An 18645-nucleotide genomic window follows, 5' to 3' on the forward strand; every position below is an offset into this window, starting at 1 on the left:
AACGTGGATGCACGCTTGTACTGTGCGTGGGTCTGATGCGCCCAGGTGCTGAACTCTCTTCGCATTTGCAGTATCAGAATGTTTAACACTGAAAATCATAGTCGACAACGGAATCCTTTTCTTCTGTTTTTCTCTTTTCTTTTTAAATATGTTTGTAGGGGTTTTTTGTTGAGTTTTTTGGGGGGTTTTGTTTTGTTTTTTTTAATACCAAAATGCACTAAAATATTACATACAGGTCACCATTTTCAGGACTCTCCCCAGGTGTGCTTCATTACAAAGACCAGTATCACCTCAATAACATTTATTCCTCTATTAAACAAGCTGCCTGGCCTCTCTGACACAGACTGGGAGCTGACTGTCAAAAGTTTTAGCTACCCAGCACAAACAATACAACATCGGGTTACGCACCAGTGCAGATCATCATGTTCTGGCAAAGTCTGCTCGGGTGGTTTAAAGTCAACGTCTTCCACTGATGGCATCATTGCCAGAGATTGTCCCCTCCACAGCAGAGCTGGCAGAGGGACACGTAACCACATCTCAGTTGCAAATTAGGGAGGAAGAGCTTACTTGGGACAGACACCAGTAGTCCTCTCTGGTGCCTGCCCTGCCTGCCGTACAGGGACAGCTTAGCCCTGTGCAAAATAGGTCTCCAAGAGCAAGCTGTAACTTGACAAATTAAAGATAATGAAAATGAGTGCCAGATTACTTTAATGTGCTGGGCTTTAGCTGCCAGGGGTGAAAATTTGAACTGTGACAGCCTCTAGAGCAAGGGCTTTTGGTGAGATGGAGCTCTTCACTCCAACTCCTCCAGGCTGGACTTTGCAGGTGAAGCACGGGCACATGAGAATCATCTTTTAGCACCAACTCTGCAAAGAGATGCCAAAATCAACGCAGAAATCCCTGAACAACATAAGATCCAAGATCTAGGCAACTGCAGCCAGAATGACACAGTCCTTAAAAACAGGTATTTTGTTGTTTTAATTCATTGTCTTCTCTTTAGAAATACAGAGCTTCTAATGATGTCTGTTAGGCACTCCTTAACATGAGACACTATACATACGCATAAGTATTAATCCACATACAAAAAAACTTTCAGAGAAGCAAATATTTGTATAGAAGTAGTGCCCACGTTTAAAAAAATACCCACAAAACCTCTCATCCTATCTTTGGGTTAACTACGTATCAGAACACACGTACACAAAGCCAATTCAGACTGACTTTTATAGGAAGTGTGCAGCATAAATGAAGAACGGCGTGCACACAGGAATGAAGAAGTGAGTAGCATAAATGAAGACCAGATTTTGCACAGATTCTGATAATTTCTGGTTAAAAGCCTTGCTGTTGAAAGTCTTATTCAAGCCTTAAATATGCCACACTGTGGGATGAGTGTAAGCTAAAACAATTCTTAACAGACCTGTTAATTGAACTTCATTAGCTTCTTCAGAATATAAGTATGTGGAGCTACTTTGATTCTTAAGTTTCTAGCTGGCAGGAAAAACAAGCTCTAATTGTGTCAGAGTTTAGCTGTTGAAGAGATCAGTGTTTTATGAGGGATGTAAAAATGGTTCACAGTTACTAAAATAGAAATCTTCGTTTGCTTTTCAAGGAGGGAGGGGAAGGAACATCTGTAACTTAGGAGTTTAGAAATGGGCAATTAAGAAATACACCAATAAATTAATCTTCCTAGGATATTTTCTGGCTTGTGGAAAGACAGTAATAAACACATCTGGGAATTTTCCAGCTGAAAGCTCCTGACTCGTAAGTTGGATCTTACTGGGTATGGTTTTAATCCCGAAATTATGTAACATTTTCTTCCATGTCAACCAAAAGACACTATTTTAACTCTAGATTTTTTTTTTAACATGGCCTAAAAAGATATTCAATAGGACACGGTCTTTTATCAGCTCATGTTTGCCCCTGAAATGCCCTCATAAGGAGAATGATACCATCATGTCTACTCATCCAGTCCTTACAGTACCAAGTTGTAACAGACTTTAGCATCGCAAACAGCAGAATATATCTGCTTTCGAAGCAGTTTCAGGTCAACAAGCATAAAGAACGAGGTTTACTGCCTTTGAGTAGCTCTTTTTAGTTATCCCGAAGACAATGCTGACAACTGCTTGCCCAGATGCAAACACTTTATACTTACCAGCATCAAGACTCCCGGTAGCCGCAGTCCAGCCCATGACGGGGGGAATGGCACCGACGACAGCTCCCACCCACGTGTTGGCAATGCTCATTCTCTTCATGGGTGTGTAACAACACGTGTACAAGAAAATGTTGAAGGCTCCCAGGGCCCCGGTGAGGGGGTTCACTCCCAGCGTCAGCAGGGCGATGCCCGGGACTCCGCAGGAGGCAGCAAAACAGACGGCGAGCAGGGGGCTGCGGGGAGAGAGCCAGAGACACACGCTCAGTAAGATCCAGTCTTAAAGATATGACTACTGACCCACTCCTTTTGCCACCTTCCAAAAATTAAATTGGATTTTTGTTATTTTTCTACTCATCCAGCCCAAATTTTCCCATTTGAACCCCCATCCTAAGAAAAGGCTTTCTAAAAAGTTAAGACAATCTTGCTACAGATTTGCAATGGGAGGTGATTCTTATTCTTGGCATCACTGCATTCACCAAATAAATTCAACCTCTGCAGGTAAATAGCCCTTACGGAGAACCAGTGCTTCCAGTAGATCTTACTCCTTCATTTCAATCTTAGTAAATTTTGACCTCTGGAAAAAGCACTCAGGGTTTAGAGTAAATGAGAATGGTTGTAGCTTGTCAAGATTTTTAATTGATTGCAAATATCCAAGGGATCTTTTGACTGAAATGCAACAGGCTTAGGCACAAAATTAGGAAGCATTTACAAGAAAAAGAGTACGTTCAATCATTTTGAAATTACGTCAACAGGAATAAAGTATTTTTTGGCTTTACTGAAAAAAGGTTGAATTTTCTACATTCCCATTTAGCTTATGCACTACGCTAAGACGAGGTAGCACACCAAAGCAATTCTAGCAACACAATCAAAATCAAAACTTATAATCTGACTGGAATTAACTGAAGAAATTTTAGGTTTGGCCGAAAGCAGCAAACAACAGAGATGCAAATTATTTCTGTTGATTTCTACTGCACATCAGCTAAAACCTTGGGGAAGACTGGAAATTCCTGTTAAAATCTGTAAGAGTGGCTGAAGCTATGTAAACTTCTGCTAATAAGTTCCACAAGAAGCATCCAAATACGATGAATAAGAATTTTTGCTGTTTGGCTACCAAAACCACACTTCACAGGCAGCACCGTGACGCAAGCCTAAGGAAATTTTATTTGTGATCCCTTGCACCAGATCCACATGTTTGCTGCTGGTGGAGATCTCTTCACACGTGCTTGTTCAAGGGTGTTTGGTATAATGGGAAGACAGGACTAAATCCCACTAAGAAATAATGTGGTGTGGGAGACCTCTGGAAGGGAGGAAAATGCCATTAACTGAGTTGCATTTAATCACCCATGTGGCTAAATACACACTTCTAGTCATCCATGTAAGAGCAGAAAATATGTGTGCTTGCAACAAACGTCTCTGCATGAACTTTAGCTTTACACGTTTTGTCTAATTGAAAACTATGCAGCCTTTGTATTCTATGATCGCTCTGCCCTCTGGCCAAATCCTTAACCCTAAAATACGTGTTGCAAGCACTGCTCCAATCCTCATAAGGAAAATTTGCTGGTGGGGATGAATTTTATGGGAGTTCTATCAGCAAAAAATCCTACCATTCAAATTTTGATTTTTAAGACCTTTGTTGGACCAATACAGTATGGACACCCTAAGTAACTGGAAGAACTAAAATGAGCAAGTCTCACACTAAAGATCTGCCTTCAATTTAAATTAAATTGACTAAGTCATTTTATCCAGCTTTTCAAAACCATCAACAGATTTTAGGTTACGGAGCATGCACAGAGCACATTTACGCTCCGGCATTACCAGTCTTGGTGTTACAAATATATCAGGAACAGAGGCAGGGTACATCATTTCCATCCGTTGACAATGAGATGTATAAAATTTGAGACTGTTTTCAGGAGCCATACTGTGAAAGGAGCCATACGGTGCTGTGCCCTCTGGTTTTGCAGCTAGCGGTGTTCTTTTGCAGAAAGGCAGCAAAACACAATCTGTACTGTAAACTGCCTCAACGCCGACTACGAATGCCGTACTTCGGAGACGTTTGCGCCTCTGTAGTGAAAGCCTGACTGGGTCTGGTTAAACAAATCTATCTTGACTGATTCCTGAATAAAACACAGTCAGACGGTAAACACCAGATTTACACAATACACACTCTCAAGGCGACAAAAGACCAGCGTGACCCGACGAGGCCGGGCTACCCACGTTCGCTCCCGCGGGGCTCACAGACATAAATGAGGACACAGTTTGACCTAATGCAATGAGCACTTTTCTCACTAATCAAAAGTGAAGACTCATCTACACGTCTCCGATTCAAACGAAGCCTACACGCCACGAGTCGGTCACGGAGCAGCAGACACCAGGCCTTCATGCCTCTTATGGGAAGGGAAGGCGAAGACTGGGAGTGCAAAGCCCTCCTCCGTGGTTGAACCCAGCATCACGTCTCTCCCACGTCGCATCCCCACCGCAGCAACAGCCCTGCGGTGCCAGCCTTGATACCAGTTGTGTGCTGCCTTCACGCCCAACTGATGGATTGGGAAAGTACCTTTAAAAAATGAGGTTTTCTCAAAAGGGAAGGGTAAAGTTATGTGGCTGAGACCTTCAAAAAAGTTGTTCTGTTCCTGGTGGATGAAAACACATTTCTGTTTCTCAGTTTGTTCCTTTTTGCCCCTTTAAAAGGCAGTTCCTGGAGGCAGTTTGATTAGTGTCTGTAATAGTCCTAACGATCTCAGGGGAGGGCATCAAGTCAATGTGGTCTGTTCTTCATAAGCAGTTGGACTATATTACTTTTAGACATCCCGAAAGTATCACATTTTCTACATCTCTCCGGTGTTTCCTTAACTACCAAGGAACTGTAAAATTCCTCTAGAAGAGTAATTGTCCAACTTAGAAGTGCCTGCCCTTAAAACTCCAACTGAGATCAGAAACTCAAGCTGTGATCTGATGATTCAGCTTTGTTATTTCTGCCCCTTAAAATACTATTTGACATTACAAAGACACTGCAATCAGAAGTTAAGACCTTGCTTTCTTGGTGAGACGTAAGCCAGAGGAGAATTCAACTCACTCTCATGTAAATATGTCACGTTTATAAGGTCTAGGAGAAGAATAAGCAACTCCTCATTGGGAAAGAGAGAATACGTGAGGAAAACTTAGAGAGATTTCGGTCATTTGTGCAGTTCTTTCTGCTTCAGTGACTCCTAGGATTTTAAGAAGAAAAGACTGACCCTCGGCTTAAATCACAGCAGTTTAAGGGGCATTCTGATTTCTACTGGTTTATGGTCTTCTAGGGACCACTATGCATCTCCGTGCTCACATTAGATCTGCAAAAACTCAGGCATGTGGTGTGAGGCTCATTGATTTGGTGCATGCTCCTTTGCTGGGCTGCCTGTATCTCACCAAGGGAGCACAGGAGATCAGGATCTCATCCTGGAGCAGGAGAAAGGCTGTGATGCCAAGTCATCACTGGATTTACCCCATCACCTAATGTCCACGCAGTTCCTCGTGCTACAGCCTCGTGTCATCATGCAGTCCAGCGTGCATTACAGGAGCATCAGTCTTGGGTAACCCAATGTCGGGGAATTCTCACATGGTCGTCAAAAGTGGCTGTGGGGTCTCTGCTGGTTTCCTTCATCCCTAAACTATCCTATGCAGTAAGTGCAGGCTGACGACAGATGTTGGTACATCAGCCTCATTTCACTTGGGCGTTCACTTATGCTAAGGGAATAGCTCCCATGGGAAAAAAAGGCAATCTTCCATTGGAAAATTGGCCAAGAAGCTAGCTCAGAAAGCAAACATATTGAGTAAGAAACTAGGTTTTATGATGGATTCTTGGGAGGAGTTGGTTTCAGTTATTTGGCTGATTAAAATCACACTTTGGAAAAATACTACAAGTGCCAAATGAGTTCTCTTCAAATTTCAACTCTAAAATACCCAGTACGTCACCACATAGGACACCTCCTAAAGGAAAACCAAAAACTGGTAGTTCTGCCTTGTTCCTCCTCATTCCTTTATTGAGAATACACATGTCAAAGTCTGCTTAATAATACTGCGAAAAGACATTCACATTCAACTAAAACCTTTGGAGAGAACTTCAGCTTGAATAGTGACTAATCAAACCTTTCCTGATCCAAAGAAAACGTGTTGACATTTCTCTCCCACAGAGTTCACCCAAGATGGGCCCTCCCCAGTCACACTCCACTGAGAGCATCCAAGAGGAGGAGGAGGAGAAAAAGAGGCCCAGGTTTCTCCTCAATCAACTCAAAGCTTTTGCTGACACAGAGGTGTCTGGAGAGATGCTGTCGGTCAGGCTGGGGGAGGATTGCTCAAGGCCAGCCCAGAGCTGCTGGGGGGGAATGGGGAGCAGGCAGGAGGAATCCCACGTGGGTGATATTTGGGCATTACCTGCACACACGACCACGAGGCATCACTCATTGTATCGTTGATGGCGACTTTGGACAACGCAGCAGCCTATTTTAATCCATGTGCAACAGCATAATCTCCAAATCTAGTTGCCACTTACAGATGATCTGGTTATATGTATATAATTATCTACACACATGTGTGTAAAATATATTTATTTAATAGGCTGCAGAGTCATGCATAATAGTACTTATTGACTCACAGGTTACATGGAAAAATTGAGAGCGGAAAACAAATTAAAGCATTTGCCCATCTATAAAATTAATGTACTACTTTACCTATTTCACAGCAGCATTAGCAAGCTTAATGTCTATGAAGATCAATAGCATCACTACTGCACAGGCTTTTCTATGCTGTCTTTGGCTCTTTGGCAAAACATTTTGTGAAGATGACTGTCAAAGTACAGTTCAAACTACAATTTAAAAAACAGTATTAAAAAGGGGAAAAAATCTAAAGAAAATTTTGTTTGGAAAAAACCATCAAGAAGCTAAACAAAATTCCCTCTTAAAACCTATCAATACTTAGAAATATCGAAAATTCCTGTATTGGCATCTAATGCTTCAACCTACCTCTGTGAATATATTGACACTCATATACAAACGCAGACACAAAGCCCATATGAATCCTGAATAGGCACATTCACGCAACCAGCAGTTGTCTGCAATTCATGTTCAGATGTTACGTAAATACATAAGAAACTTAATTTGTGACCTTGTGTTAATGGGAAATTGGACATGCAAAACATATTTACATAAAAGCATAAGCCTGAATGTAAGCATCCATTTAAGACTGCCTGTATATTTTTCAGGCGAAGCATAAGTGCTTATATTTGAAAATTAGATTCAAAGCCTAATACAAAAGGTAGTAAAACAAATTCTGTCTTCTCTCTGTCAAAAACCTTTTATAAAAACATCACCCACTTCTAAAAGAGCAAGCTAAAAAAAACCCCCAAAACAACAATGCCCTTTTGTTTTGTTGCAAGCATGCACAGAATACCTTAATGGATTGCAACACTTCAATCCCCGGTTCATTATTTTGTATGAGATCTTATTATTATTGACAACCGTCCCTCGAGCCACAAGGCCAGGGATCCGTTCTGCCAAACGCTGGCTGATGATCTAAAAGAAGCAGGACAGGGATGGATGGTGAAGAGTAAGGCGGGGAGGGCAATCGTTGTGCCAGGGGGCAGGCAGCCACGCCGAGGCAGGGCACAGCACCGCTGCTCTGCTCCGAGCACCTCCCTAAAACTTGTCCTCTACATCCAGGCATGGGCTGGAGGAGGGAGAAGGAAGGTGGGAAGAGAAGGAACTTATTTAGAGTCATTTCCACATCCAAATGAAGTCAAGATATGCAACCTCGCTTTCCTCTGCATGGGATTTTAGTAACAGCAAATATTCTGCACAGACTATACTCTTCAATTAAACTGTAATTTTACTTAATTTTTGATGAGACAAAAACTGGTTTTGGTTCTTGGTGAGTTTTCTGTTTTGTTCAAGACACAGGTTCAGGAAGACCACCATGCTTCCTCCCCTTGATCGTTCCCTGCTGCTGCCCACAGAAATGCTCCTAAATTATCCCTGACTTCAGCATCTTCCACGGTGGCAGGTAAACGGTGCTGAGATAATAAAGGTGAGATTGACAGCTCAGATTAATCTCAATTTTGCCACTCTGGGTGCAAATTCCATCTGCATGTAGCATCAAAACAATTTGTTGTAATAAGAGGAACAGCCTGAACCAGCCTCACGCACAGACGGGCTGAAAATAGTGGAAGCTCGGAAGAAGGTATTTGGCAGACAAAGAATACAAGTGTGATTCTCATCTCTGCAATTTCATTTCACCATCAGGGGCTGAGATATGAGTCCGGTGCATGAACGCTGTTCCAAAACCATAATTAAAATCAGATTTCAGGAGGTAGCATCATAAGTTGCTTATTATTTCTGGAATCTGTAGGTACTAAAAATGTCCCCAGACTACTCGCCAGTACAAGGCTGCTGGAGGAAGCCTCCTCCTCTTCCTAATTTTTTCCAGGTCAGCAGTAAGTTATTAAGGCTTCTGAAGCCACTTACAAACTCAGACAAAAGCATCAGCCTGAAGTTTTTACATTTTTCCAACAGCAATGAGAGGTTACACAAACTGAAGTGCAAGTCACATCCCTTTGAAGGTTTCTACAGCCGCAAAAGCTCGTGGTCAATTCAAGAGGAGAGGATGCCCATGGAGATCCCCAGCACAAATGCACCTACCCCTGTGCAGGAAACCATCATTTTCCCCAGCTGCTGATTTACAGTTTTGCTCATCTCCTGGCATCTTTGCAATTCCTGCGGCCAGGCAACACTAAGAGTTGCTGAAAACCAGGGTAGGAGCTCAGCCGGTGATCACCATGTGGTGACTGTCATGTGGTACTGAGCTATGACTTGGTCACCTCCCTCAGCCAGAGGAGTATCAGCTAAGGGATTTTTTTAAACTGTTATTTATTTTTTAAAAGATCAGCACCCAAGAACTGCTGAACTCTCCTCAGCAGCTTTTAGAGATCCACCAAGAAAATTAGGGAAAGCCATCAACCCCATGAGTTACACCAGGCAACCCCATCCCACTTGGAAGAGACACATGGAGCCAAGGACGTGGTGCACTGCAGCAACATACGACTATATAGAAGCCTTCCTGCTCCTACGACTTCGGTAACGGGGCAGAAGGCCCATCTCCTTCAAGCACACATCTGGATTGCATTTGTGTAATTTCCAGCTCTGGTTCTCCAGATGGACAGATGCCTGAAACCGGCAGTGGGGTCGTCTGCTGGCGCAAGTGCCGAAGGATCAGCTGACTGCAAAAAACCAGCCAGAAGGCTGTAAAAGGCACATTTTGTCCTGAATAGCAACGGTAGCTTCCCTGAAATTATTTTTGATGGGAGGTTAAAAAAACCACTCATATAGCTTCTAAGCTCAAAGTAAGGCACAGAGCATTCAAACCCAATCAGTAATCATGGCAGAAAACTGAATGATGGCAATCTACCAACAGTGAAATTAAATTTTAACTTTCCACACAAATCCTTTCAGGCTGCATATTTATATATTTAGTAATAAAAACCACATTCATGACCATTGTCAGCTGTAAAAGTTCTATAGTAATAACAACAACACTAATGGAAACTGAAACTGGAACAACATTGCCTGGATCAGTAGCTTCATCGCTGATGACTTTTCTAAAATGATTCTACTTTTTTTTGCAAAAGACATTTAGATTAAACTCCAGAAGAATCCGACAGACAGACTGGGGATGTACCTGGCAGAAAAAGCATCCACACTCAGATTTGAGATTTTAAAACAAAGTGGTTACATGATGATACATAATGACCTCTAATTAGTACAGTTTTGAGACAGGGTATCTTTTTTTAAAGACTCAAAGCATGACTGACAAAATATTTTCATATTCAACTACAACTGTCAATTGCAGATTGGATTAGTCTCAAGGAGAGATACTTCCTTCCTATCGAAAGGAAAAAATAGCTTTAGCATTGGCAGAATGGAGTTCTTGCTAGATCCCTTTCTTTCTTTCACGTAGATTTGATTCAGCATCAGTCAGAAGCTTTAATAAACACAAGCAATCCACACTCCCACTTTTGATATCATCTTCCACGGGTACATTGTGACTGAACATTATGAAAAGGCCAAGAACCTGCTGACTGAGTCTTAATCTTGCAAAGAACCAGAACTATATTAAACTGAACAGTATCTATCAATGAGCTAAAATGGTACTATTTTAAGGGAAAAAACGTAGAGAAAGATCTTAATAGATATTAATTTATTCTCCCTCAGTTATGCAAGAAAGTTCATGACTCATGGCAAGGGATGAAGGATGATGTATTTTAAAACTAAAATGTGAAACTAAATTACACTTTTAATTGGGAATTCAATTTTTCCTCATCAACTCCAAATATCAGAATATGCACTTGTCTATCGTTTACCACTGAAGACTGACAAGACGTCCTTTAGGAGGTGCAAACAAATGGGGAGCTTTGTCAAGTCTTTTTTTTTTTTTCTTCCTTAATGAATGATTTAACTTTGTCTTCACAGGTTAAGAAGTAGTATCTACATTCTGTCAGTGTCTGGTATCCCATCCCCAAAAATGTGTTGCTGCGGCAGATCAGGCTCTACATGCACTACGAGTATTGAATTTTACATCAAATCCCCTTTATCTGGGTATAACACTACCACAATTTTTAAGATTGCCAGAACACACTTGTTGCAATTCTGCCTGCTTATGTTTTTGTAACTGGCTTTTTTGTGATTTGGTTTCTGGTAATAACTATGACAGAGACATTGACAATCTCAGACTGGACAGTACTTTTCCCCAAATGAAAGGCATTGGACTGGGCTGCCCAGGGAGGTGGTGGAGTCACCATCCCTGGAGGTCTTTAAGAAAAGACTGGAGGTGGCACTTAGTGCCATGGTCTACTTGACATGGTGGGGTTCGGGCTAAGGTTGGACTCGATGATCTCAGAGGTCTCTTCCAACGAAATCGATTCTGTGATACTGTGAAAACAGTGGAAAAGTTCTAAAATCAACTGGTAACACAAAATCTGAGTTGAGGAGGAACTCCTCTGTGTTAAGAGGAGGCATGGTAGGAGTAGGTGCTCCCAAAAAGCCTAACGAGCTGGGTTAACGGGTAGCATTCAAGCTAAAATCAGGAGTTCAATACCATAGCACTGTGTCCCCAGGTGAAGAGTTTACAGACCTGAACCTCAAATAAACCTCTTTAAAACACAAACCTCTGTGAAAAGAATCACCTGTATTACCTCTCCTTTGTCCACAGGGCTCAGCCAGGTCCATCAGCACTATCCTGGATGTGGTTTTGAATGATATCTGGACCATCAGCAGGGAAACGAGGCAGGATTCAATGAGTGATGTCTAAATCTCCCAAGGAATGTCATACAGTGAGAACTTGGCATATATGGAGCTCAACGATGGATAAACACATATAGCTGGCTGGCTGGGTCTCGTCATGGAGTTGCCTTCTTGAGTTTTGGCACTAAACTGCCAACCCAGCTCTGGCTTTGCTATCCAATATACTTGTTCAGAAGTGTATTTAGTGCAAATGAATACAGACTAGGATAAAATATCCCCTGTCTGTGTTAATTCATTTCTCTCCCAATGAAGAAACAAACCATGCATGGAGCCCAAGCCGCCCTGCCATGGCTGTGTATTGCTATTGTATAAAAGCATAATCAACACTGTATTTTAACCCAATTGGAGGCAATTAGTTCCCCTCACTCCTCAAGAATCTGAGCTGCAGATGTTCTGTCTCCCCTGCCAGAGCGAGGGACTTTAAAACTATCATAAACAAACACGGCTAATTTAAAAGAATCATTTCATCTTGAAAGGGGCACATCTCTCTTTTTTATGCTTGCATAAATCAAAATTGGCTTGATCGATTTTGCTGAAATTTTCCACAAAGACACAACGTGTATGCTAAGACGAGGCAAGAGGAATTTCAACTCAACTGAAAAAAGACAAATCAGGAGTCTCATCCTTAGCACGGAGCTTTCTCCTAAACATATCCTGCTCTCATTTTTACCAGTTTAACTCCACACAAATGACGCCAGGATCTGGTCTTTCACTGTTTACAGGTTCAAGAGTCTGCCTGGAGGACTGAGACCAAAGCAACCACAGGTTTGGGATGAGATAGTTCAGCAAAGCCTGGGAAGACCTGCAGTTCACAAACACCACGTTCAAACAGAAATAAAACCTTTTATGCTGCGCTTTGTTATGAAGCAGAATCTCCAATTGGGTCTCGTCACTTCACTTGACGTAAAAAATAAAAAAATGAAAAGGACCCATACTTATAAAATGTTTATGCTCTTATTACACTTGCTATACACACCAGATGCTAATCATAACAACCCTAAGCAACCCTGCAGGGCGTTAGCATGCTCCTTGTTATATGGCTTTGTTAGGTAGGAGTGAAAGGGTGAATAATAATATTCACAGCTTCCCTGCAGTCACGAAAATGTAAATATTTTTTTAAAGTGCTTACAAGACAAACCTACAGTAAATTTGAAAAATGTCCCCCATAATATTTAAACTAAATCCTCCTCTTTAACCTAACAAACCTAACCTTACAACGTGGCAGTTAAGTGATCCATTCATTTTATTTCAAAATCTCAGTTCTCTCTTTGTGTAAGAACCAGAGACTAGCTGACAAACAGGATGGATAATAGGGTCTCTACAGAAACATTTTTCTGTGATTTAGAGTGATTAAATCTAACATGTGCTTCTGCTGAGTGCTCAAGCCAACATTTGGAAAGCAGTGGGTAAAGAAGTTTCAGGCCAGCTCTCAATCTCATTAAGATGGAGAAAACTGAGGTTCTAGAGTATTTATCAACTTGTTCTTAAAAAAAAAAAAGGAAAAGATAGTCCCGCCATTCTCGGTATGGGATCACTGACTCTAAATACATACCCAGGAGCAAGGAAAATGAAGGAAATCAGTTATTCGCTACAGCCATAGACAGCAGGACAAGAAGCAATGGCCTGCAGTGGAAGGAGGATCAGGCTCTAGACACCATTAAGTGGAAGGGCAATCGAGCAGATAAGCCCAACAAATCGCAGTTTAAGTCAGATCCTTCCTCCCTACCTGCAGATTCCTCTGCAACACTGCAAGCATGCATTTGATATTCGTACCGTTTTAACACTCCGTAGCATGCTCTTAAGCAGTTGCTATGTTTCATCTGAGAGGTGAAGAGGATGACGATTGCTGTATTTCAGGATTTCTGCATTATTATTTTGGTAGTTTATCTACAGTCAGCATCTGGAGTTCTATTTTACAAATGTTTGGTGGAAAAAAAACCAACCAGAAAACCCCTTTATATACCATCAAAGTGCATGAATACAACATAATTATTGTCACACACAGGCAGCAATATGAGTCATCGTGGCTCATGCTCCTTTACAGCATGATTTATAATATAACATGCCTTGTGACTCTAGCAAAAAAAAAATTAAATAAAACATATCAAAGAGGTTCTCCACATATCTCAACCCCAGGAATGCAGCTTTTCTAGTCATAAAGACTGGAGAGCAAGCATCTGTGTTAGCACAGCTAATTAAAGTGTACAAAAAACCTCTTTTATACCTGACTTGTGAAGCTGATAACATGTAAGTTATAACTTGTATAAGATATGATAAACTCTGTCCTTCACAGAAAGAAATGCACTTCTAAGATGACTTACTGTAAACAGATCTCAGGGTATAGCAGCTTCTAATCAGAGGCAGCTCCGTAATGGACTTGTTGAGCGGTGACATTTCCTACAACACTTGGCACACGCTGAATAATGATGCTGGTGTGGTTAAACCAGATAAGGTTCAATACTAATACAGGGAACAAAGTGTGGGGATTTTGACTGCATTAAGCCAAAATTTACAAACATGAACCTGAAATGTTTGACAGGCATGAGAAGAAAAGCCAGCAGAACATTGTGCTAAGTTGGGGAAAGGATCTTGGGCTTCAAGCTTTAATTTTCCTTGTTTGTGCAAGGGAGGAAAACTCACTTTAACATCACCTTTGAAGAAAATGACTCATCACTAGTCAGTTAAAAAAGAAAAGAGTCAATGGTTACGACTAAGGTCCAAGAGGCCCGTTGGTATCGGACACAAAGATGGAAGGATTAGTGTACAATAGCTTGGTTCCCTCCAGCTCACGGGGCTCTACCCCCCGGCGAGGAGCTGACATGAGAGGATAAGACAACTCCATTAGGAGCCCGTATCACTTCTCCGCAGCGTTCCCCACAAGCAGATGGAGCAGCTATTTAGTCAAATGCACCGTGACTCCTGGTTTATACATGAGCATCTGGGATGTTTCCTAACGTGGGGCGATGTACAATGTACTCCGATTTATCAACTGTCCCACGTGCAATTAAAGATTCGGATAAATAATTTGGCGGTAAAGGCCCCTTGCCTGAACTGAAAAGCAGCAAGGCGTGAGGGGTCAAGTGTTTCCGTGGGATTTCTATTTACCAAACAGAGCTGCCTGCAAAGGAATGTCTCCGTCGAGCCGTGGCAGAATTAGGTCTAGGCAGGAGGAGAGAGCTGAAGGCGCTAGCTGAATAGCTAGCAATTTCTTCGTTTCAACTGAAACGAATTTGAACGTAACGTTAGAGTTATTAAAACAACCCTCTTTATTGCCCTGAGAAACAATATATATGTAGTTAGAGCTATATAATTTCCTGCTAATATACATTTTGATCTGAGGATAATGTGCAGTATCACCATTTTTCTGTGCATTCTACAAAAGGACTCTAATACCTTAGAACCATTTAATCAACATCCTATGCAGGCAGTGAATAGATAATTGAAATATAAGTACTGTCATCCATATCCCCTTTGGGAAAGCGACACAGTAAGCATTATATCATTCCATTAGTCCATCCTTTGATGTGGGTTTTATTCTCATTAAACTATGTTTTAGCCTCAAGGTTTCTTCCCCCCCCCCCCCCCCCCCCCTCCTCCCCTGCCTGTCACTCTGAAGAGTCTATTGCCATCCATTGGGCCGTGGCCTGCCAGAAAAAAAAAAAAAAAACAACAAAAAATACCCCGCTGTTCAAAAGGCAAGAGCTACATTTTTACAAGCAATTGTACATGTCAAAAATATAAAGCCGCCTTTTTAATTTCTTGTTTACCAAATACAGTCAATGACAGCTTCTAGAAAACACAGGGTGGGAAAAAAAAAAAAGAAGCCAGGAGGGTGGTGGTGGGGAAGGAATGCATTTACTTGTTTTCAAATAATAAAGCCTGAATACAAGCAGGATAAAAAAATGCTTGAAAAGGCTGCTGTGGTGGTGTCTGCTTTGAATTGTGCCCTGTTTAAACAAGAGGAAAGCCTCCCACTGAAAAAAGAAACATTTTTATCATTCAAAAAGATCTCAGGGCAGTCCCTTTAAAATGAGGTATTTTCTAAACAAAATATTGGAATGTTTCCCTGCAGGGAACGAGCATCGGATCTCTTAAAAATGATTATTCTTGAAGAACTGTAGATTTATGGAGTTTCTGTTTTATTTGTTTTAACTTAAGTAGAATGAAACCTGTCTGAAATGACCACCCAAGGGAGCAGACCAGTCAGCTAAGTAGAGGCTGATCTTTAAATGGGAACCGAAGTTGTACGGAAACCCTTGGGGAGGTTTTAAACTGCCGGCTTAAACCAGGGCTGGCTAAACGCTTAATGCAGGTTTCAGCCTAAGCTGAGGACATGGATTTCCTCTCACTTACATCAGTGTAGCTCCACTAACATCAGTAGAAACGTTCCTGATTTACATTAGTGTTAGCAAGCAAAGAATCAAGCTAATTACACTGAGTTCTCAACAGTGATTACAGGAGGATTTTTTTTTTAAATTGCACACACATTTTTTCAGCATGGACTGATTTTGTTACACTTGTAATAGTAAGTCTACTACAGGCAATGGAGTGGAAAACTGAGCTTTACATAGAACTAGTTTTGCGTTGCAATGTGTTTTTGAATAAACACGGAAAGTTTGACATATTGCAATTTTCTACCAGTTTACGAATGGTCAACTTATATATTTGCAATTATAACTACAATTCATAAATATAAGCCAGCAGTGAGAAACTTAGCTTAGGAGCTCTTTTTGGTCTCATTCTTCAAGTGTTTGGCTTATAGTTTAAACTGACCAAAGTCAACACTCCACTCAGAAATGTCAACAAGTAGGAAAGGCGTTGCTGTCTCCATTAATTGCAATAACCATCAACCGTGGCCGTAAGAAGCAGGAAGCTCATATACAGAACACAGCTCCTTGTGCATTGCTAAGTGAGGAGGTTAATGGTATTCTAGGAAAAAATATTCACCGAATAACATGAAGATTTATTTCTTTTGAAGCACCCAAGGCATTATCTGTGTTGTGCCTACTTCTGCTAAGTTAACAGACTTAAACTTCTTAAATGCGCAAGCTTGAGAGCACAAATATTCTGCATAAGGAGAATATAATTAAATTCCATAGCATGTTATTCTTACATGGAAGGTTTTTGAGACAAGACTGGATAAAGCCTGGAGCAAACAGGTCTGACCTCAGAGCTGACCCTGCTGTGAGCAGAAGCTTGGTCCTAAGCTCTCCAGAGGTCCCTTCCAGTCTGAACCATCCTCTGCCGCTGCCTTACAATGCTTCACGGCCCGGGCGATGTGAAACCTGGAGGTAAAGCCAGGGAGAAATCCCAGCCCGACTCCCAGGCAGACGCTGCAGCCACTGCTAAGACCAAAGCCAAAGGACCTGGTACAGAAAACAGTTGCAAAATAACTGCAAGAGCAGAACTGAAAGGTGTCTACATGGTCGTGAATTAGTTATTTAGACCATGCTGTTTGATGACTTTTTTTTTTTTTTTAAGATGAAAAACTATTCCTGAACAACTATTAGGTTTTTTATGAGTGCTTAGCACAGCAGATCCAGGAGTACTGTAAGTTCATAAAAACAGCTGCTTTTTAACAAAGTGTGTGCAGTTCTGTGTAGAAGGGCAATCAAAACTGTCACTTTGTACAATATAATGGAGCAGGACACTTGTCATCCTTGAGGCTAAGCTCACTCAGCTACTGCAGCTAATACTAGAGATTTATTTAAATTAATCTGCAGGAAAATTAAATCCATTACCTTAAAAAGCAAGGGAATAAATCATACCCAACAGGAAACCAGGAAAAGCTGCTGCCATTTCAGTCGAATCTAAGGTTGTACGAGCGCATGAAATTTTTCCTCGTCAATGACAGAAAAACAATTCATAGCAGGAAAAATAATATCAGCTGTTGTTATAATGCAAAATGCAAATACGCTCAAAGAGTTTAGCACTGCAGCCCAAGTATGAAGAACATCTCAAGCTGTTTGTATTTCCAAACAAGACTTGAGGGGTCAGAGGAGGGAGGAGGACATGTGGGTAGGCTGGAATGATGGATGGCGTTTAGTGGCATGCTGTGTTTGGGTCTACTCTTGTTATTTTTGCAACAGGATGTCTCTGATTACTCTCTGAATAGAGAATAAGGATGGTTACGTCTCATTGCTCAAAGGGAACATTTTTTTCAGAGTCTTACAAATTAAATAGGACATTGTAAAGCAAGCAGTCAATGAACTATCAGGTGCTGTTTGTCACAAATCTAGCAACAGCGTCAGAAGATTCCCTGAGGGCATCAGCAGTGGGTTTGGGGCTGGCAAACAAGGTATATGTACTCTTGTCCCTATGTACAGTAGACCCCAGCTTTGCAGAGTCTTTCCATTTCACTGCCTGTAGGGTCTGGTCCAGGCCAAATGATATAAAATATATACAGTAGGGGCACACCGAGCCTCTAAATAACTATTTCAACCATGAAGTTAATGCAATATGGAGAGGACTTCACAAAGGATGGAGGACAATTGCTTTTCCAAATCTCATCCTTCCAGAGATCTCTACAGAACTGGCTCCTGGCTCACAGGGTGCTCTCTGGAGTGATGGTCAGGCCAAAGCTGCCTAACTAAGAAAAGACTGGAGGTGGCACTTAGTGCCATGGTCTACTTGACATGGTGGTGTTAGGGCAAAGGTTGGACTTGATGATCCCAGAGGACTCTTCCAACCAAATCGATTCTGTAACTTAAACACTTCTGCAGTGTCACCGGTAAGATAACGACACTCTGTCCCCAGCCAGACCTCAGAGGCCATGACCATGTTCACACTCCATTGAGGTGCCTCACTGATGCCAAAGGAAACTGCAAGTCCTCGGCAACTTGTGGAAAAGGCTGAGACATGGGGACTTGGGAACCACGTGAATGTGTATGCAGGGAAATGAAGACACACAAGTGTTGCCAAGATAGAGGAGTTTGGGTTGTTTTCTCAAAGTGAAGGATTCAGGCAGAAAGAAAGGGGAGAAATGTTGGAAGCAAGGTCAGTTAGAACTGACAGCTGATCTTAAAGCTAAATAAACTTGGGGCTGAAGCTGCAAATGGAGGCCACAAAGTGAAACACACAGGAATAATTTCTCTACAACAGCGTAACATTTCCTAATGAGCCAGCTCCAATGAATTATCTTATCTAAAACAGAGACGCCAGCTCATCCAG

At 41.6% G+C, this 18645-nt stretch overlaps 1 protein-coding gene across 1 annotated transcript in view; it reads right to left on the minus strand.

Annotated features, from left to right (window-relative positions):
- The window catches only part of LOC104168278 (protoheme IX farnesyltransferase, mitochondrial), a gene marked incomplete at its 5' end in the record, with an annotated part of 104044 nt that overhangs the window by 11394 nt on the left and 74005 nt on the right, over positions 1-18645 (minus strand). The window contains one exon of the mRNA XM_009708825.1: positions 2150-2382. Coding sequence (XP_009707127.1) covers positions 2150-2382 — 233 coding nt within the window. The remainder of the gene's footprint in view (positions 1-2149; positions 2383-18645) is intronic.

The sequence above is a fragment of the Cariama cristata genome, unplaced genomic scaffold (genome assembly GCF_000690535.1).
Source record: "Cariama cristata isolate BGI_N322 unplaced genomic scaffold, ASM69053v1 scaffold3091, whole genome shotgun sequence".
In the NCBI taxonomy this organism is placed as follows: Eukaryota; Metazoa; Chordata; class Aves; order Cariamiformes; family Cariamidae; genus Cariama; species Cariama cristata.